General features: G+C 39.5%; 2 protein-coding genes across 10 annotated transcripts in view; both read left to right on the forward strand.

Moving 5' to 3' along the window:
* Positions 1 to 10501, forward strand: part of ANKRD45 (ankyrin repeat domain 45) — a 55737-nt gene extending 45236 nt beyond the window's left edge. For 2 of the 4 annotated variants that reach the window (XM_082704443.1, XM_082704442.1), the window contains exons 4-6: positions 341 to 435; positions 3277 to 3415; positions 10200 to 10501. In XM_082704443.1, the coding sequence (XP_082560569.1) occupies positions 341 to 435; positions 3277 to 3415; positions 10200 to 10294 (329 nt within the window). In that variant the 3' untranslated portion in view covers positions 10295 to 10501. Of the gene's footprint in view, positions 1 to 340; positions 436 to 3276; positions 3416 to 6388; positions 8694 to 10199 lie in introns of those variants that run through there. The other 2 variants (XM_082704445.1, XM_082704444.1) reach the window with 1 other exon arrangement.
* Positions 10502 to 12803: 2302 nt separating this feature from the next.
* Positions 12804 to 21968, forward strand: part of SLC9C2 (solute carrier family 9 member C2 (putative)) — a 105154-nt gene continuing 95989 nt past the window's right edge. For 5 of the 6 annotated variants that reach the window (XM_082704386.1, XM_082704389.1, XM_082704388.1 and 2 more), the window contains exons 1-4: positions 12804 to 12962; positions 13939 to 14139; positions 16174 to 16274; positions 18670 to 18798. In XM_082704386.1, the coding sequence (XP_082560512.1) occupies positions 14004 to 14139; positions 16174 to 16274; positions 18670 to 18798 (366 nt within the window). In that variant the 5' untranslated portion in view covers positions 12804 to 12962; positions 13939 to 14003. The remainder of the gene's footprint in view (positions 12963 to 13938; positions 14140 to 16173; positions 16275 to 18669; positions 18799 to 21968) is intronic. The other variant, XM_082704387.1, reaches the window with a different exon arrangement.

Raw genomic sequence — 21968 nt, forward strand, 5'->3', positions numbered from 1 at the left:
CTTAACAAATCTACACACATTTTTAAAAAAATTTTTTACTTTACTTAAAGGAGAGAGAGCAAGCAAGAGGAGAGAGAATGAGCCGGGTGGGGAAGGAGCAGATGTAGGGGAGGAAGCAGATTTCTCACTGAGCAGGGGTCCCAACAAGGGGCTCAGTCACGGGACCCCAAGATCATGACCTGAGCTGAAGGCAGACACTTAACCAACTGAGCCACCCAGGTGCCCATTCTATTACATAGTCTTTATAAACGCCGGATATATAATAGTACCTTATAAATAATTGAGCATATTTTTTAGTCTTTGTCTTACTGTTGTGCATTTTATTGTCCTATTCCTTCAGAGGCAAGGCTGGCTCTGAAAAAATATATTGCAAAGGTCTCTGGAGCTGTTACAGACACAGAAAAGGGACCAGGGAAGCTCTTTAAGGAAGACAAGGTACTGCATTATGATTATTGTTCGTTCTGAAGTCTTTTGAGATTTTTGCTTTCCATCTTTAGTTTCTATACTAATGCTCTAGAGGTAGATGGTGGTCCCTTATTGCTGTCTTGTCCCTGCCTCCCAACTTTCCTCCTACCCTCTTCCCCCCCTCCTTCCTTCCCTTACTCCTTCCTTAGTAAACTACTCGTAAGAAATAGACTGATAAAAATTAAATGAAATAGTATTAAGGAGTGACATAGAGATGTATGTACTAAGTATCACACTCAATAGCATGATACTTTTTCAAAAAAATAAATTTATTTATTTTTTGAGAGAGAAAACATGAGCATGCATGAGCAAGAGGGGAGGGGGCGGGGCAGAGGGACAGGATGACAGAGTCTTAGGCAGGCTCTGCATGCTGAGTGGGGATCCTGATGCAAGGCTCAATCTTACAACCCTGAGATCACCATCTTGAGATCATGACCTGCCCCAAAATCAAGAGATAGATGCTTAACTGAGTCAGCTAGGCACCTGAACTTGAATACATTTTTTAAATGTACTGTTGAGTGGGAAAAAAAATCAGGAAAGACTACAGAGATTTTCATAAACTTCAAGACCAAGCAAAATAAAACTGTATTGTTTAGGGATACCTATGTATAGAGTAAAACTATTAGAAAAGAAAGCAAAGCTATAAGCACAGATTGTCATTATCTCTTGGAGGAGGATTGGGAGATGAATTACAGGCAGGGCACAGAAATAGCGTTATTCTGGCAATGTTCTGGTTATTCTGTTGATTAGTGGGGTCTATTGATACTCATTTCATTAAGTTTTGCTTTAAAACTTACATATATATCATATTTTAGTTTCTTTGTATACATATATTATATATTCAAAGTTTACATAATGGTAAAAAAAAAGATACACAAATATAAGGAGAGCTAATTGTCAAGCCAACTTCCCACATTTACCATATACTAAGTTCTGCATATAGAGTAGTTTATTGCTTTGGATATACACTAAAATAAGAAAATGTGCTCCAGGTACCAGAAATGTGTTTTTGGTTTTAAATTCTCTCTCTCGGAGTGCCTGGGTGGCTCACTCAGTTGGATGACTTGATTTCAGTTCTGGTTGTGATCTCAGGGTGGTGGAATGGAGTCCCACATAGGGCTTCTCACTTAGTGGTGCTTGAGATTCTCTCTCTCTCTTTGTATGCCCCCCCCCTGCTTGGGCATGCACTCTCTCTCTCAAATAAATAAATCTTTATAAAAATAAATGATGTCTTGCATTTCTGTACAAGATGTTCTGTGAATCCTTGTAACTTAAAATTCTGATGAAAAGCAATTACCTATTGCTCAAAATGTAATACATCCCCACCTCTGAGAACATGAGAAGTTACACATTTTACTTGTGGTTTGTAAAACACTTTACAAAAGATCTCTTTTGAGACCAACAAAATATAGGCAAAATTCTATTAGAATCTATTGGATTCTAATTCCCAGCTATTGGATCTGGGAAACAAAAATTTCCTGCCACAGACAGTACCTTGTCTAACAAGTTACTATAAAAGCCTTTTTAATTTCAATTTTTAAATATTTGGTTATTTGAACTAGAAAATACTGTGTACATGTAGTAATAATTAGAATAAAATTGAAATGCCTAAAGTAAACTTAAGTTTCTTTCTTCCATTTCCAGTCTTACTACCTTACCCTGTGGTTCTGATAACAAGCTTGTGTTAATTTCGCCATACTTGTCCCATCAGTTCTATAAACATATGTACGCACACATAAACGTACATACATTTTATAAGGTTTTGTTTTTATATAAGTGGGATTACACTATACATTTTATTCTTTTTTTAAACTAAATATAATTCCTTAATTTGCTTTTCTTTCTTTTAATAATATATTATGAACATCTTTTCAAATCCACTTGATTCTACCTATGTCTGCGTACAGTACTGCTTATTTAATAATATGGACAGGCCATACAATAAAGCATTCATTTCTCTTTCTTATTACTAACCATAGAACAAGTAAACATCTTATTTTTTAAGACTTTATTTATTTATTTATTTATTTGACAGACAGAGATCACAAGTTGGCAGAGTGGCAGGCAGAGGGAGAAGGAGAGGGAGAAAGAGACTCCCTGCCTAGCAGGGAGCCTGATGTGGGGCTCAATCCCAGAACCCTGGGATCATGACCTGAGCCGAAGGCAGACTCTTAACTGACTGAGCCATCGAGGGGCCTCCAAGTAAACATCTTAAAGCAGACGCCCTCAGTTTGCTGTGCATGACAGAGTTAGCTTTGCAGTGCAAACTGAGACGTTTTCAGTGAGGTGGAGCTCTTCTGGAATTTCTTGCACTTCCTCTCCTCTGAACCATCTGAGAGGGAATAAAATAGCATTGTGTATTTAGTTGCCTTTGGGTCATACCATCCATCTGTTCTTCTCCAACCTTTGCAAACACTTCTCTTCTCACAGGGCCCACTGAAACTAAAGAATTCGGGAGAGGGTATTCACTGGCCCAAGACTTAATGACTCTAGATTATGAGTTTTATTATATGCGACATTCCACTGATGTTAGAGCTGTGTGTCCAACATAGCAACTACTAGCCACAAGTAGCTGTTTTAAGTTAGAATTAATTAAAATTAAATCAAATTAATCCAGTTCCTTGGTCAGACAAGCCCCTTTTCTAGTACTCAGAGGCTATAAATGTCAAATGGTGACTGGTTTGGACAATGCAGATAGCACATTTCCATCATCCTAAAAAAATTGTGTTGAACAGTGCTAGTTTAGAGATACTACAGAGTTTTATTTTCCAATAAACAAGTAGAAAATAAACTCTTTGTTTCTTTCTCTAGAATACCATCCTCACTGCATGCCGTGTAAAAAATGAGTGGTTGGAAACCAATCTGGAAGCTTCCATTAACGAGATTTTTGAACAGAAACAACAATTGGAAGATATTGTGACTCCTATCTTCACAAAAATGGCAACACCGCGTAAGTTTTGGATGAAAATGGTTTGGATGTCAGAAAAGATGAATATGAGGTTCAGTGTTGTTAATTCTGAGATACTCTGATTTTAACAATCTTCATTAAGTAGCCATTAACCTTTTACCAGCACATATACGAGTATGAACTCCCTGGGTTTGTTATTAGTTTCAGTATTAAGAATAACTAAAAATAATAACTGAATTATTTTTACAGAGAATGTCTAATACTAATCTTACTATTGTCACCATTACTCATTGTTTAATTTTACATAATTTACTGTGCCTTTGAATTTCAACTAAGAAGGCATGTCCTCCTAGGAGATAGAGTGGCAGAATTTGAAAAAGCACTTTCAGTTTTAAAACTGTATTTTTTAAAGCCTGTTGGGGGAATACTCTTCTGTCCCACTATCAGGAGGGTGCACTATCAGAATCTTGGTGGCAGGCATACCTAAGAATTTTTAAAATATCAGGTTTATTGGGATATAATTCTTAGACTATAAAATTCACCATTTAAGAATGTACAAGTCAGCAGTTTTCAGTGTATTCAAGGAGTTATATAATCATCACCACCATCTAATCTCAGAACATTTTATCACCCCAAAAAGAAACCCTATTGGCAATCACCTCCTACCTCCTACGAGCCTCCGGCAACCACTGATCATTCCTATTTCTGTAGTTTATCCTGTTCTGGACATTTTCACGAATCATACAATTTATGGTGTTCTGTGTCTGGATTCTTTCATTTAGCTTATTGTTGTCAAGGTTCCTCCATGTTGGAACATGTTTCAGTGTTCCTTTTTTTTTCCTGAATAATATTCGGTTGTGTGGATTCAAATTTATCCGTGCATTAGTTGGTGGATATTTGAGTTTCCATGCTTTTGGCTATTATAAATAACAATGCTGTGAACTTTCCTATACAAATTTGTGTGACTGCTGGTTTTCATTTCTCCTGGGAGAATTGCCAGGCTGTGCCTAATCATTTAGGCAGTGTATGTGAAGACTCCATTTTCTCCACATCATCATCAACATTTGTTATTGTCCTTTTAAAAAAATTTAGCCATCCTAGTGGGTGTAAAGTGATACCTTAATGTAGTTCTAATTTGTATTTCCTTAATAACAGATGATGTTAAGCATATTTTTATGTGTTTACTGGCCATTTGTATACTTTCTGTGGAGAGGTATCTGTTTGAATCCTTTGTCCATTTCCAAGCTGGGATGTCTTTTTATTGTTGATTTGTAAGTGTTCTTTATGTATTTTGTGGAGTCAAGTCCCTTATCAGATATATGCTTTGCAAAGATTTTCTCCCATTCTGTGGATTATCTTTTCATTTTCTTGTGTTCTTTGAGACAGAAAAGGCTTTAAGTTTGAAGACCAATTTATCCGGTTTTCCTTCTGTTGCTTGTGTGTGTCATGTCTAAGAAACCTTGCTTTATCCAAGGTCACCAAGATTTACTCCTATGTCTTCTTTGTAAGAGTTTGTAGTTTTAGCTCTTTTCTTTTAGCTCTATGGTCCATTTTAAGTTCTTTTTTATATAGGATGTGAACTCATTCTTTTTTTTTTTTAATATTTTATTTATTTATTTGACAGAGAGATCACAAGTAGGCAGAGAGGCAGGCAGAGAGAGAGGAGGAAGCAGGCTCCCTGCTGAGCAGTGAGCCCGATGCGGGGCTCGATCCCAGGACCCTGAGATCATGACCCGAGCCAGAGGCAGAGGCTTTAACCCACTGAGCCACCCAGGTGCCCTGAACTCATTCTTTTGAATGTGGACACTCAGGACCTAAGATTTTTTTGTTTATCAAAAGGTGCTATGGTTTTTTAAAGGTTAAGACAAACAAACCTAGATCTTCTGGCAGAATATCCCTTGCCGTCTTTACCCAGTATCTGTAGCGCTTATGCATAGCCCCTGCCTAGTCCCCTGAAGGGAGACTGAGGCTTTACACCGTCCTTGTCTGTAAGCAGCCCACCTCCCAGTTTGTGAGTGAGCGTGCATACCTGAAAAGTTAAACTCAGTGCTGTGTATGTTCAAAGATGCCTAAGTATGAAGAGGAAGCATTATGAAGGAAGAGGAATTGCCTGAACGGATGGGTAGCAAGCGTGGAACATGAAGGGAATTCTAGAATGAAAGCCCAGTATGATGATGAAACGTTCAAACATGGGAATAGAGAGGTGGCCAAGATCCATTTGGCTGATTGTGGTTGAGTTTGTGAGTGGCAGTAGAAAACTAAGTTGGAGAGTTAACTGATGCTCACTTCATTAAAAGTACTGAATTAGAAGCTTGGAAGTTTGGTCTTTATTTCCAGGGCAGAGGGTTGCCATTAAAAGCTTTGGGTAGCAGAGAAGAGGAATTTAGTAGGGGAGAATACTACGGCTTTCCTTATAAAATGGCTGAAGAAGAGATTAGAGAGAGTGAGACCAACATAATCCAGGAGGGAGATGACTAAGGCCTGAATTACTAATGGTACCGTTTGGTTCCCACTGTCTCCCTCTGCTCCACCACTGCCATTAGCCTGGCCCGTAACCTCTCCCTGCTTCCCTTCCCATCTTCCAGGAAGATCACCTCTCCCCCCACATCTCCTCCATGCCCTCCAAGCACCCAGTATCTTACACTTTCATGCTATAGAGGTGTTAGGTCTTGATGGAACCTCTGAAATGACCCCCTCAGTTTACATTGAAGAAAGTGAAGACCAGAGAGGGCAAGCAGTTTATTCAAAGTTACTCTATTCATAGCAGAATTAGGAAGAATAATACCAGCTTTATGGGAAATGTGACCTCATAGCTTTAAATATGAAAAAAAGAGAGAGAGAGAGAGATGGGTAGGGGAAAATTCTTGACTTGACATAACACCAAGGCTTAATTCAAGACTGGTTCAGGCTGGGGCATACTCATTTATTTCATGCCAATTATTTTTAAAAATGGCTTCATTTTTATTTTATAAAACAAGCTAATTGAGTGTAATTTTAAAATCTGCTTCCTTTCAGGTCATGTGAAAAGTGGCAAATCTGTAGCCTAAGCCATGGTCAGAAAAGAAGGCAAGATCATACCTTCTACTGAACATGTATTTAATAAAAGACCACACTTCCTTCAAGTATTTATAAAAGCAAACTTAATACGCCAACCGAAGTTAAGAAAATCGATGTGGGGTTTTATAAAAAGGTTTAAGTATGAAATTAAATCACCCTTTTCAAAATTTTACCCTATTTAGCATGCTTACATCCAGACGCTCTGGCCTTGCCTCTGCCGCAAGTGCAGGACTGTGTGAGTCCCACATGCTCTTTCCAGAGAGCATGCGGGCAAATCACTCACCAAGGCTCTCTGCAAGCCCTCCCATCTGCACAGAGAACCTAACAATTTTCTGTGTAACTGAGGCAGGACATTTCCATTCAACTGAGGAATTATATTAAAAAAAAAAAAAAGATGTATTAGTTAGGAAAAATTCGTTCTTCCTTTCTCAAAAGGAAACTGTAGAACACCATTCTAGAGCAATGACTACTTTTCACATTCAAATTAAAATTTACCTGTGAGGTGGCATTTAGTCTGTTAGTGAAACCTCGTTTCTTTAACTTCCACCTCCTTGGTCTCTCTCCCTCTCTCTCTCTCTCCACGCACGTGCGTGCATGTGCACGCGTGCACACACACACACACACACACACACACATTTAGATTTACCTTAATCTGTAGGTTTGGCGATATAGAAATTTTAGCAGGACTCCATGGTATCTTTCTTTCTGTTCTGTTTTCTATTGTTTAGGTTTTAAGTATCACTGCTGGTTTCATGTTAGTGATTTGGAATGTCTTTTTTTCCCTAGTTTATCTGAAAGCCCCTGAACCTCCCATTATTCTGATTTTGTGGAAAACTTTTCTAGAAAGAACATGTTTAAGAAAAAAACCCACATTTATTTGTTGTCCTTATGACTTCCTTTTTTGTCCTTCCCTGAAAGCTGGTTTTTCCTTATAGAGGGGAAAGAGAAGAAATAGGGAATTTAGTAATTCCTTGTCCACTGACATTTTCTCAACCATGATTTTTTGGTAACACTTTTAAATTTGTGTCACAGATTTTTAAGTTTTGAGATCATTTTTATGCATGAGCACTTGAGTTTCAGTTGCCTTAAGCAAAAGAACAGGGCAGTAACTGTCACTCCCCTCTGGTAGGCCCAGTGGTGTTTGGGGAGCCCTACAGGTGGTTCTGTGTTCGCTCCATCCTTCTCCTGCTGTGAGAAGTCCATTACCTTTAAGCACTGCAGCAATTTGGGACAAGGCTAGTTGCCATTTTTACTGTTTCTGCTCTAACTCTCTGTTTTCTGAGCCTTGCTCTTGAGTATGACATGACTTCCCAGGCATGTGGTCCCGGTAATTAGGGTGGATTCCTGAATCTCACTTCAGAGATTCCTAGGTGAGACTGAGGCACTTATGGAGATTTTGGTACAAAATAAACCCTTCTCTTTTTTATCTTTCAGTCCTTATCTTCAAACTTCCTAAAACTTGTAATGTATATAATCATGCTGTCTTTTGGAATTCTTTGATTGGCACCTTTATGTCATTATGGTTCCTTTACTTCTTCTTTTTTTAATTATTTATTTATGAGAGAGAGAGCGAGCGCACAAGCACAGGTTGGGGGAGGGGCAGAGGGAGAGGGAGAAGCAGGCTCTTCACTGAGCAGGGAGCCTGATGTGGGGCTCAATCCCAGGACACTGGGATTGTGACCTGAGCCATTGGCAGACACTTAACTGACTGAACCACCCAGGTGCTCTTGGTTGCTTTACTTTTTTTTCTTTTTTAAAGATTTTATTTATTTATTTGACAGAGAGAGATCGCAAGTAGGCAGAGAGGCAGGCAGAGGGAGAGGGGGAAGCAGGCTCCCTGCTGAGCTGAGAGCTGGATGTGGGGCTTGATCCCAGGACCCCGACACCATGACCCGAGCCAAAGGCAGAGGCTTAACCCACTGAGCCACCCAGGCACCCCAGTTCCTTTTCTTTTTTAACAATCTCCTTTTCTAACACCTTCACTAGTTTCTGCAGTCTGAATGTGCTTGTATCCCCCAAAATTCATATGTTAAGAGCTAATCCTAATGTGATGGTGTGAGGAGGTGGGGCCTTTTGAAGGTCTTGTCTTATGAAAGAGACCTTCAAACAGTTCACTTGCCCCATGCACCATGCAAGGTTATAGTGAGAAGATATGTGTCAAGGAGATGGGCTCTCCCCAGACAGTGCATCTTCTGGCACCAATGACCTTGGACTTCCCAGCCTCCAGAACTGTAAGAAATAAATGTTTGTTGTTTATAAAGTATCCAATTGATGGTCTTTCATTATAGTAGCTTGAACCAAGATGCCAGCTCCTGCTCTTCATCTTGCCTCCAGCAACGGAAACTTCTAGAAAGTCACCCCTAGCTTACAATTTTATATGCCAGGTATACCTCACTAAAGCTGTAAAAAGGAAAAAAAAACAACAACAACAACCCACAATTCTGACCCTTGGCAAAGAAGTCTGTAACTCTCCACCCCATGGCCTTCTCTGTTCCCAGTGTTAGGTTCCCTTCTCCTTTGGGGCACCCATAGTGCTAATAGCTACATATATATTCTATTTAATCATTCACGTTTGCCTCCCCACATGAATTATGAGCTTTTTGAGGGTAGGGGTTTTGTCATGTTTTTCTTCATACCTTAAGCGCCTGTAAGATAGTAAGTTAATAAATAACAGTTGAATAAATTCTCTTTTGGTGCTACCTTATTCCTGGAGCTCACTAGTCTTCCTTCATTTATAGAACTTATTCACCTTTTCTAAAAATGACTCCTGAACCCTCCTCTGCATATCTTGTTTGTGCCAGTGCCCCATTTCTACTCCCACTCTCCCAGTAGACTAGCCGCATGTACACACAGCATCATGACTATGTATCTAGTTTTCCCCGTAACTTTCTATTTTCTGACCTTTACTTTGGATTCCACATGACTTTGTTGTCATGTGAACCTGGTGATTACTAAGGGATTCCTGGATCTCACTTCAAAGGTTCCACTGATGTGAGGATCTGAGTTTTGAGAGCTATAGTACTTCTCGTGATCTGTCATTGCATTGAATTCATGGGAGAGTTAAAATACCCTTGTGTTTTGAGTTTGAACTGTTACAGGTAGCTGCAGATGTTTTCTGAACACCCACAGACTAATTTCAGTGTGCATACTAGTAAATTAAATCACATTATTTGAGAAGTGGTCAAGCAAAGGCTAAATTCAGTGCTGTGATAAACTCTAGACAGTGGTTTCTAAAGACTTCTGTATTTTCACTGGAAAAAAATGTGAAAAAATGGAGGACATTGAAATGACATCACTAAGAAAACAACTACTATCTGCTATCACTATTACTTAATAAGAGACATTTTAACATCAGAAAAGAAGCAAAGGTATGGTTCATTGTAAGGCTCTGCCCTTTAAATTGAATAAATTAAGCTTAATTATGGACTTATATATTTTTCTCATTTTGCCATGTATGCTGGAACTTTTGTCATGAATCACCACTGGTTTATGGTCCAGCCTTTGAGAACAACTGTCTAGACTGAGCTGAACCAGGCAGAATGCTATTTAGATTAACATGATGCCCCGAGTTGTAAAGAACTGACAATATATTGACACTTGATTTGTGATACATTGTATTCTCCAAGTTGGCCACATCTCCTGCCCCACATGTTCTTCTTACAATGTGATCTTGACCTTCCTCATGCAGAAAGGTGGGTCTCTGTTTTCTCCTCTTTAATCTGAGCAGGACTGTGATTATAGTGGAAGTAATACTATGTGATTTCCATAGATCATAAAAAGGGATTCAGTCTCCAGTTAGTTCTTTTGAGATGCCCAGTCTTGGGAACCAGTCTGTATGGAAGGACCTATGTGGACAGAAACTGAGGCCCCAACCCGAAGCCCTGTCTGAGCTCCAGCTAGCAGTTCCCGCCAACTTGCCAGCCACAGGAGTGAGCCATCTTGGAAGTGGATCCTCCAATCAAGCCACCACAGCCAGTGCTATATGGAGCCAAGAGAAGCCTTCTCTGTTGAGTCCTGTCAAAATTGTAGATTTCAGCTAAATAAATGATTGTTGTTGTTTTAACCTACAAAGCTTAGTGTCTGTTTGTTGTGCTGCAATATATACCATACCAATTTTGGACGCTGGAAGTGAGAAATGGATGTAACAAACCATAAAATATGTGGTATTGCCTTCTTTGGGATTGGATGATAGAAGCCCAAAGGGTCTAGAAGAGAGTTTCAGTGAAAGCCTGCAGAATGTTTAAAGGCTTCTCGGAGGTGATTAGTAGGGGTTATGAGAGAGGAAAGCGTTAGTAGAAGCTGGAGAAAAGGGGCCCTTGTTAGGTGATGGTGGTAAGTTCAATCACACTGTTGTCTAAGTAATGAGCTTAATGGTCATGCTAAGGATTTTCCTAGATAGTAGTCAAGTGCCACTTGGCTTTTTCTATGGCAATATGAGAAGAGAGATGAGCTGAAAAGAACAGTTCAGTTTTCAAATGAAATTTAAAAGAAATATATTGCAACCAGTACTCACTGGGTTTAAAAATAATATTGTTTCTCATGCCTAGCCTTTCTAGATGGCAAAAAGTTCTCAAACTAGGAATGGATTCTGAGAAAAAATAAGAATCTCAGGTGGGATTGTGAGGTCATAAGGCCTTAGAGATACCTAAGGTGGTGCCTCCTGGAACTTCTGAGCCTTGAGATAGGCTTTCTCAGTGCCTCTAGGATGATGACCTCTATCTGCTGGAGGCAATCATTGTCATAGCTAAACCACAATGCAAAGAGAATAGCTCTCTGTCAATAATGGTATATATCATGCTTAGAAGCCATCTGACTGGTCCTATCTGAGTCCTGTGCCCATTCCTGAACCAACTATTATATAGGGGGATGAGAAAATATGACTAACCAGCCTTGTCTCAGCCAGATAATATAGTCTATTTTCAGAATATGCAGTTGGGGGTAGTGGAAACATACTGGGCAGCCTCTCAGCCCTCAGCTCCTAAAGCTATCATAGTCTACTCAGCTGGCTCTACCAAAACTGGTGAAATATGATTTATTATTGCTTTTCTTTGAGTTCTATGGGAAAAATTATGAATTAAAGAAACTTGATCATCTCTATATTTTAGTTATATTCTATCTCTAGCAGAACTATGTAATCTAGAGCCAACTATGAATTTTGTCCAATTTTTCTCAAGGTATGAAGATTTTTCTAAAAGCCATGGAGAATCTGAATTTTGAAATGTAAAGCTTCATGAGACTTTCCTGTAGGGTCTAGGTGACCCAAGTGAATCTGAGGGAACAGCAGGATAGAAACTAGATAGAAGGTGAATGGACATTACTCAAAATGATATGAAAGCAGTTGAGAGAATTCAAGGTGACCAGAGGTTCGGATAACATAAAGATGAATGGGAGAAATAGTAGTGAACATGGTAACCAAGAGAGTTAAGGGCGGGCATGGGAAAGAGTAAGGAATGGGTATCTCAAGAGACAGCCTGTGAATAAGATGGCTTTGTTGGCTGAATGGTTTAAAAGAACCATACCAGACAACAAAATGCTGAAGGAAAAATTTTGGAGAATGGTATATGGGTACCAAAGGTGGTTGCTTCAATCAGGGCCAGACATAAAGCTGTTGACTAAAACTCTTCAGTTGCAAGTAGGAATTGGGACTTTGAATTGAAACGTTCTTTGATATATAGTAATGGAGAAGATTGATTATAGAATTTGTGATCTCACTGCTGTAGTACTATTCTTGGTGCCCTGGGGAAGAGCATTATACTAGTATGACGTAAGAATGAGTAGAATTTCATTGTCACAAAATAACCTCCTTGGAAGGAAACTATAAATTGATTAGCTGTTCATTAGTTTAAATCTATACTGTTTTTAGTGATTAGATTTGAGGCAAAAATATATTAATTTTGACATCACAGAATTTGGGATATGTTTGTCCTCCTGAGTGAGTAATGTTGTTTCTTCAAATTAAGGGCCAAAAGTGAGAAATTCCCATCAAAGAGGAGAGATAGGTAGAAAAAGAGAAAATGGGAAAGGAGGAATGAAAAAGTCAGATGGGAGAAAAGGTAGTGTTGAAGAGGATTAGGGCCGGAAAATGAAAAACAGAATATATATTTAAAAACATATAAGAGGATCTTCTGTCTACATGGTGAATGACCATTTCAGCTATTATGTCAGGCAAAGAAAATCAGTTAAAACAGTCGTGGGTATAGACACAGCTCCAGCATTAGGAAATGCAAGCTTCCCTGGAACTGGATCACTTAGCTGCTTCTGGGTTGGGGGTGGGGATGTTATATGTAGCCAATCAGAGTGAAAGTAAGTCGGCAAGCAACCAATGGGACTTAGGCATGGAAATGACTTTGGGTGTGATATCAGTTGGCAGTACTGTCCCTGGCAAACGGCCAGCAGAGCTGAGCATTTTTCTTTGTGATTTTCAAGAGCCTTCATCTTGATTTCAACTCTGAACCAGCTTGGCCTTGGAAGACGGTGACTCGGGTCTCGGTAGTTTGGAGAACTTGATTCGAGCGTGATGCTGTAATAACAGGTGGGGATGGCAGGAGGCGAAGGGCAATTTGAGGGACAGGTGAAGTGATTTGAAGATGTAGCATTTTGAATCTCATTTCTGGCCCATTTCTGCTTCACACCAGGATCATTGTGTCTTGCAGACCAAACACATACAAAACAAAGAACCAAAGATTATTGGGGATACTTCAGGAACCTCTAAGAATTTTTAGGTTAAGGTTAACTGCAGGGAAACATAAAACCGAATGAGTCCTTTTCAGGACCACCACGTAGATTTTTGCAGGCTATGTTTTGCACAAGGGCGCCAGCTGAGGGTAGGTACTTGGACTGGAATCAAACCCATTATTTATGTGCCAAGCCACGTGCCCTGTCATTGGGAAGGGGAATTTTTCTAATTCACTTAAAGGCATTGTATGATAAAACCACAATTTTAGTCTTTTCCTTTGTTTTTAGGTTATTCATCCCACTTCTCCATCCCAACCTTATCTGGTGTGACTCTACTTTGACCTCATTTCCCATTTGGGGTTTGGAGGGGCCCAAGAGAGGGGAAAAGGGACATGGGACTGACATAGTAAAGGGGAATTCCAGAATGACTTGTACCCACAGAGGAAGAGGTACCGCTCCAAAAAAGTTCAGTTGATCGAATATTATGGAGAGTGGATTATGGGCCACATACTGTGTGCACAGCCTTAAGGAAAAATAATAACCAACCCTGGGCCTTGAGAAACTCACTATTCAATGAGGAAGGCAAACACACCACTTATACAATGATTACGTGCAGAAATCAGTCCTGTTGCTCCCCTAGTATATGTAGAAGTGTGGAGGAAGTGTTCTTGGTGTTCCTAGGACATGCTCTTGGAGCAAGAGGTAGAAGAGGAAGTATCAGTGTGTGCTTCGTGACAAGAAGAAAGGTGCTCAGATCCGAGTGTGGTACCATCTTAGGTAGAAAGAATGTGGATGCCGCGCTCATTTTCTTCTTTTTTTGAGTATCCTAACAGGTTAGTCTGTGGTGGTGAAAATAATAACTCCTATATAAATTCAGCAAATTAGGACTGAAAACGCAATGCCAAACACGAACTCTTCCTTCTGGATGCAAGGAGAAGGTAACAGACCTGACTTACTCTGCGGGCGCTCAGCCACCTACACCGTTGTAAATAGCCATTTCCTGATGCTTGTGTGTTCCACTGTTGTTTTGGGAGGTAAGTGCTTGTTTCTAAATGTCATCTTTCCTCTGCTCTCTGAACCTTTTTCAGGGCAGAAAGCCATCACAACGTCATCAAAAGAAGTCTGGTGGAACTGTAAGATGTGAGTGAACGCGGGCAGGGTAGCTTCATTTAATTATCAGTAGCATCAGTACTATGTTCCTTCCTTCAGGGGCATGTGCTGAGCACAGCAGAGTGGTAGGCAGAAGGGGAGTCAGACAGTTCCTTAACCTCAAGGAGTCCTCTCACTGGGAAGACAGGAATTGTGATGCAGTGGGGTTGGTGTAACTGTCCAGCGGTGGCCTAGAAAGCCTCATGCTGCCTGCCTGCCAGGCCCAACCTAACCAACATGTATCTGGGATGAGGACAGGGCAATGGGGGCAAATAGGACCCCGACATTTGTTCCACAATTTGCACGGTTGTTGCAATTAGTTTTGTCCATTTTATTATGGCTTTTGATGTGATTTTACTTCAGAGAACATCCCCCCCCACACCAACCCCTAGTGGGGAATTAGGAGAGACTTCACAATTAAGGGACTCTTAAATGATCATTAAGAATTCAATAGGAGGGGCACCTGGATGGCTCAGTGGGTTAAGCCGCTGCCTTCGGCTCAGGTCATGGTCTCAGGGTCCTCAGATCGAGTCCTCAGATCAGGCTCTCTGCTCTGCAGGGGGCCTACCTCCCTCTCTCTCTCTCTCTCTCTCTGCCTGCCTCTTGGCCTATTTGTGATCTCTCTCTGTCAAATAAATAAAATCTTTAAAAAAAAAAAAAAACGAATTCAATAGGAGGGGCACCTGGGTGGCTCAGTGGGTTAAGCCGCTGCCTTCGGCTCAGGTCATGGTCTCAGGGTCCTCTGATCCAGCCCTGCATTGCGCTCTCTGCTCAGCAGGGAGCCTGCTGCTCTGCCTACTTGTGATCTTTCTCTGTGTGTCAAATAAATAAAATGTTAAAAAAAAAAAAAAAGAAGAAGTCAGTAGGAATGGTGAATGTTAGTCACACGGATGAAATACCAGATTGAAAAACACAGGTACTTTATTACCCCAGTTCAATGCTAGTGATGAGGGAAAAGTTTCTAGTGCTCTTTTAAACATTTTTCTTTGGGGGAAAAAAGGTCAGCTGCTTTAAAATCCTTTCTGGAATTGGGAATACTATGAAGAAATTATGAAGCAAATACTCATCTTCCATTTTACTTGTCAGACGGTAAAATCACCTCCTCTCGGGCAAGCCTTGAAAACACACACTGAGGACTTTGGTCCCCTGTGGTACTAGGAGGTGGTGGTGACCATGAATCTCACCAGCTCTAGATCCTTAATGATTACATAGAGATAAGTGCTCAGCAGTAAGGGGCATTGCAGAAATAGTTGGAGAAACATTTCTTCAGCCCTACACAAAAGAGTTATTCAATAAATATGCACTAATTCAGCTGGAAGACAGGAAACGCAGAATCTGGAATGCCAATGAATCTTGCCCTAGGCATAAAGTGATTGGATTAAAGTCCATACATTGCTTCTGGAGGGAATGAGCTGAATAATACTGAACAGAGGAGAGAGTAGCAAGGTAAGAAAAAATGCACGTAAACAATAACGCAGGTCTCCTGTGACTTGTCTGGTGAAGGCAGTTTCCCTCTAGTTAGAGCTCAGTTGAAAGTATTTCTGACTTTTAGGAAAACTATAGAATATATGTTGCTGTAGTTTAGGATAAGTAATTACTAATAAAAGGTATACCAGGTAGATACGACGTCTGACTTTTTGTAATCTCTCGTCATCAGATCCATAGATCCTTCTGTACAGTGATCATAATGTGCCTGTCAGTGGGCAAATGGGAAATTGTTGGAACTTCAATATTTTCCAGATTCACCTGTAAGAAAAGCTTCATTATGTGTTTCTTAAGAGACAGCATTTGTAAGAGCTGTCAATTGTTTTTTATATGATGTGACCCTCGGGAAGTTTAAAATGAAATAGAGAAAGGGGATATTAAATGTTTTGAAAGTATACATTATGTCTAAATAACACATACATGTATTTCTTCAGGATTTTTGAGGACCTATTTAAGGAGTTCTGAAGTCACTGTCTTGATAATTCTTTCAGTGTCAGGGTTTGTGATAGGACAACTGGCTCACAGCTCTATTAAGGTATGTATGTACCTTATGTATGTGTGTACAATAATAAGTTAGTAAAGAACAGAGACCAAAATCAAGGTCTACTCTCACCCTGTCTGTGAATGTATGGAATTAAAAAAAAGGGGGGGGGGAACAGCTGGTATTCCTGGGTGGTTCAGTTGGTAAGTGTCTGACTCTTGATCTTAGGGTTGTGAGTTCGGACCCCGGGGTTGTACTCCACATCCACCTTAAATAAAAAAATAAAAATTTAAAAAATGTGAACAGCTACTGAAAAAATTCATCTGATATTATAAATTTTGAAAATGAAAAACCATACAATAAAAGACATATAAATTAGAGGTCCCTAATATTAGGGTCCGTAATCAAAGGAGCAAGACTGATACAAAGCGGAGGTCAAGCAAAGCTTTATTTTGCGCCAAGCATGGAGAATCATACTGACCGGTGAGGGCCGTCTCTTGGAAAGAGGCGACCCCTCCCAGCCTCACAGACTAACTTTTATAGAGGTAGTTTAGCCGGGCAATACACAGGTGGCCAGTGAGATTGCAATACACAGAAAAAAACTGCACAGTCATGCTAAGTCTGCCACACACAGAAAAAAACTGCTAGGTAACATACAGGGGGCCAATTGAATTTCAATTTACCCGAGTAGATATATGCGCGCCCCACTGATTGGATGTCTTCACCGGCCTGACCCGTCCTTGTATCTAGGCTTTGCAAGTAAGTTCCTCTGGGAGGGGACAGGGTCAATCTAAGTTGACTGCGTAGGGACAATCTAAGTTTACTGCAACAAAATGGCTCCCTCTGATTAAGTAGGCCCTTATACTTAAGATAAGACATTAGTATGGAAGTGAGTAAAATTGGATTGCATTTTGGGTTCTGCTTTGGGAGCCTTGCTCTTGTTTCTTTCCCATGTCCGTACACAGGCTTCATTGTCTGCAACACAATGCAGATAATGATAATGTAGAGACATTATCAAAGGCAGCTGTTATTGTCATAATGAAACATGGTTACTCTTTCCTAACTGCTAGATTCAATGCAAAATGTGTCATATAATATATAATATAGATAGATACAAGAAACATTTTCTTAATTTACTAACTCTTGATTTCAAATGCATAACGTGATCAATAACAACTTGTCTCCCCCCCCCTTTTTTTTTTAAATGAAGATGATGCTTGTATCTGTCTAGGATTTTTAAAAGCCTCTTGTTACTCTTCTGAAACACTACTATGTAATGTTAGTAATGTTAGTAGCATTACTACTAACATCTTTTGAGTGTTTACTATATGCCCGGTTCTCTTTAAAGTGTTTTGTGTTTATTAACTTATTATTTATTCTTTTTTCCAGTTAAAAATGGAGCTGTTTAATTTTAAAAATGTTTTTTATTTGAGTATGGTTGACACATCATGTTACATTTGTTTTAGGTATCCAAAATAGTGATTTGACTTCTGTGTTATGCTATGTTCAATTTCTTATTAATTCTTGAGTTAATTCATCCACTTTCACAGAAACTCAGTGGAAGTAGGTATTCTATCCCATTTTACAGATGAGGAAAATGAGGCACAGGGAGGTTAAGTAACGAAGAATAAAGTATTAGTTGAGCCCAAAACTTTTAAATATACAACCTTCACAATTTATGTCTTACATACACAGTATGTGCTATTATCTATGTGTTATTTTTCTCTACTTGATTCACTGAAGGACTTTATTGTTTTCTTTAAAGATTAATTTATTTATTTGAGAGAGAGGGAGAGAGCACCAGTGTGAGGGAGTGCAGGAGACAGGAGGGCAGTGGGAGAGAATCTTAAGCAGACTCCTGGCTGGCAGGGATCCAAACTGGGGCTCAGTCCCAAAACCCATGAGACCCCAACCTGAGCCAAAACCAGAAGTCAGATGCTCAACCAACTGAGCTGCCCAGGTGCCCCAGCTCACTGAAGGAGAAATGAAAAATCTTAAGCAAATGTTTGTGAAATCATAAGTACCTGTGCAAGTTTCTCTTTTCTGTTTCTTAATGCAAATTAGAATAAATATCTAAGAGTCAAATAAAAAAATACTTATCTGTGGATACCTAAAGTCATGTCAGGGATCACCAGTGGCAGGGGTATCACTTGTGAAAATGCTGATTACAGTACTTATCACAAACAATGTTTATGTAGCCCAAATTCGCATAATTCTCTAGTGAACAGAGGACTGTGCATGCACCTCATCTGGACAGTCAGATCAAGAAATCTACAAACCCCTCAGGACTGGTCTTGTAGATAATTGCAGATAGTTGCAGATTAGAATATACTAAAACTTACAATGATTGATATCACATCAATTTCTAATACCTCAAATTATCTACCACTGATTTTTAATACGACCAAATGGCAGCCAACTAATTTCTTATTTGTTCTTGTTATTTTAGGTGTACCAAATTGTCTACCCTCTTCTAAGAACACCAAGCTTTTCACTTTATTGTTATTTTGCACCTATAATTATATTTATGGCTGCTTTGGATGTGGACTTTTATATCCTCAAGAATGTGTTTTGGCAGGTAAGAACACAATTTAAAAAAATTATGGTCAATCTTGCTTTATTTATTTATTTGACAGAGAGAGAGAGAGAGTGAGAGATTCCAAGTAGGGAGAGAGGCGGGCAGAGAGAGAGGGGAAAGCGGATTCCCTGCCCAGCAGAGTCCCTGAGATCATGACCTGAGCCAAAGACAAGAGGCTTAACCCACTGAGCCACCCAGGCGCCCCAATCTTGCTTATTTATGTTAGCAGAAAATATGTTTGTCTATAAAGAAGATTAGTCATTGGCAAATCTCACAGTTTAGTTGTTCTATCCTCCTTATTCTGTGAAACCACTAATTAAAAGGGAGTGAGGGGGAGGGAGAAGGAATAAATATTTGCTGAGTAACCACTGTGATGAAGCACTGAGCAAGTGTCTCTATTTTGTATGTAAACAAATTGCAGTTCACAGGTCACAAACAAGGCTGACAAATGGCAGAGCCTAGATTCTGATCTCCTATCTGACTTCATCTCAAATATATCTGTAGATTTGCCTGTTGTCACTGCTGACATTGTTTTACTTGTGGCTTCTCTTTTTCTTAATCATGGCTTGTCAGATGATTTTACTTTTTCTTTCAAAGAACACATTTTCTTTAGTTTTATTCTGTACTTTTTCTAACACCTTGAGTTAGAGGCTAGTTGATTGATTTTTAGTTTTCTTATTTTTTTGCATTTTGTACACTTAAAGTTTTAAATTTGCTATAACTATTCTTTTAGCTTCACCGTGTTTTGATTTTTAGTGTTTTTTGTCTTTGTTTTGTTTGGGGGGGGAGTGCACACACACCTGGCACTGGGGGAGGGGCAGCAGGAGAACCATAAGCAGGCTCCACACCCAGTGCAGAGCAGCAAGGGGCTCTGGCTCCCAACCCTAAGATCATGACCTGAGCAGAAATCAAGTCCGATGCCTAACCAACCGAGCCATCCAGGTCCCCCATGATTTTTAGTGCTCTCATTATCATCCCGAACCTACCTAAAACTTTTACTATACTTTTCCTTTGGACCATTAATTATTTTTTTCCCTATGTGTGGAAAAATTTTGTTTGTTTTATTTATTTATTCTTTTTTTTTTTTAAAGATTTATTTATTTATTTATTTGACAGAGAGAAATCACAAGTAAACGGAGAGGCAGGCAGAGAGAGAGAGAGGGAAGCAGGCTCCCAGGACCCTGAGATCATGACCTGAGCCGAAGGCAGCGGCTTAACCCACTGAGCCACCCAGGCGCCCTATTTATTTATTCTTAAAGTATAGTTGACATACAATATTATGTCAACTTCAGGTGTATATCCTAGTGATTTGATAATTATATACATATGAAAAGCTCACCATGATAAGCAAAGTTACCATTTGTCTGTGGATTTTGCTTTGGATGTGGACTTTTATCAAAATCATACAAAGATTTACAATATTAATGACCATATTTTCCATGCTGTACTTTTATCCCCGCGACTTATTTTATAACTGAAAGTTTGTATGTCATAGGCCCCTTCTACTATTTTGCCCATCCCCCCCACCCCTTTACCTTTTGGCAACCTTTAGTTCGTTCTCTGTATTTATGAGTCCATTTCTGGCTTTTGTTTATTTGTTTGTTTGTTTGTTTTAGATTCCACCATGAGTGAAATCATACAGTAGTTGTCTTTTTCTTTCTGGCTTATTTCACTTAGCACAATACCCTCTAGGTTCATCCATGTTGTCGCAAGTTGCAAAATTTCATTTTTTTAATGGCTGAGTCATAGCCCTTTAAATATATGTGCCAGGGGTGCCTGGGTGGCTCAGTGGGTTAAAGCCTCTGCCTTCGGCTCAGGTCATGATCCCAGGGTCCTGGGATCAAGCCTCACATCAGGCTCTCTGCTCAGCAGGGAGCCTGCTTCCCTCTCTCTCTCTCTCTGCCTGCCTCTCTGCCTACTTGTGATCTCTGTCTGTCAAATAAATAAATAAAATCTTTAAAAATAAATAAATAAATGTGCCATGTCTTTATCCATTCATCTATCGATAGACACTTAGGTTGCTTTCATATCTTGGCTATTGTAAGTAATGCTGCTATAAACAGGGATGCATATATCTTTTTGAATTAGTGTTTTGTTTTCTTTGGACAAAAATACCTAGAATGTTGGAAATAGAACTACCCTATGACCCAGTAATTGCACTACTGGGTATTTACGCTAAAGATACAAACGTAGTGGTCTGAAGGGGCACGTGCGCCTGAATGTTTATAGCAGCAATGTCCACAATAGCCAAACTATGGAAAGAACCTAGATGTCAACAGCTGAATGGATAAAGAAGATGTGGTATAGATACACAATGGAATACTATGCAGCCATCAAAAGAAATGAAATCTTGCCATTTGTGACAACATGGATGGAACTAGAGGGCATCATTCTTAGTGAAATAAGTCAATCTGAGAAAGACAACTATCATATGATCTCCCTGATATGAGAAAGTGGAGATGCAACATGGGGGGTTAAGGGGGTAGGAGAAGAATCAATGAAAGAAGATGGGATTGGGAGGGAGACAAACCATAAGTGACTCTTAATCTCACAAAACAAACTGAGGGTTGCTGGGGGGAGGGGGCTTGGGGGAAGGGGGTGGGGTTATGGCCATTGGAGAAGGTATGTGTTATGGTGAGTGCTGTGAAGTGTGTAAACCTGGCAATTCACAGACCTGTGCCCCTGAGGATAAAAATACATTGTATGTTTATTTTTTTTAATTAATTAATTAATTAATTTTTTAAAACCCTAGAAGTGAGATTATAAGATCTTATGATACTTCTAGTTTTAGTTTTTTGAGGAGTCTTTATATTGTTTTCGAGCTTAATAAAAAATAGAAATTAAATAAATAAAGGGAAGAAAGAATGAGAAGCAAAGGTAAATGCAAAGTGCAAAATTATATTGAGAAACCAGTCCAAATCTATTTCTTTCTTTTTTTTTTTTTTTTTTTAGATTTTATCTATTTATGTGATGGAGAGCACAAACAGGGGGAGTTGCAGACAGAGAGGGAGAGCAAGGGAGCACAATGCAGGGCTCAATCCCAAGACCCTGGGATCATGACCTGAGCCAAAGGCAGATGCTTAACCAACTTGGCAACCCAGGCAGTCCTATTTCTTTTGCTTTTTTAAACTAATTTTTAATTTATGTTTTGAGGCAGACACTGCTTGCCT

This window comes from Mustela nivalis, assembly GCF_964662115.1.
Source record: "Mustela nivalis genome assembly, chromosome: 16".
Taxonomy (NCBI): Eukaryota; Metazoa; Chordata; class Mammalia; order Carnivora; family Mustelidae; genus Mustela; species Mustela nivalis.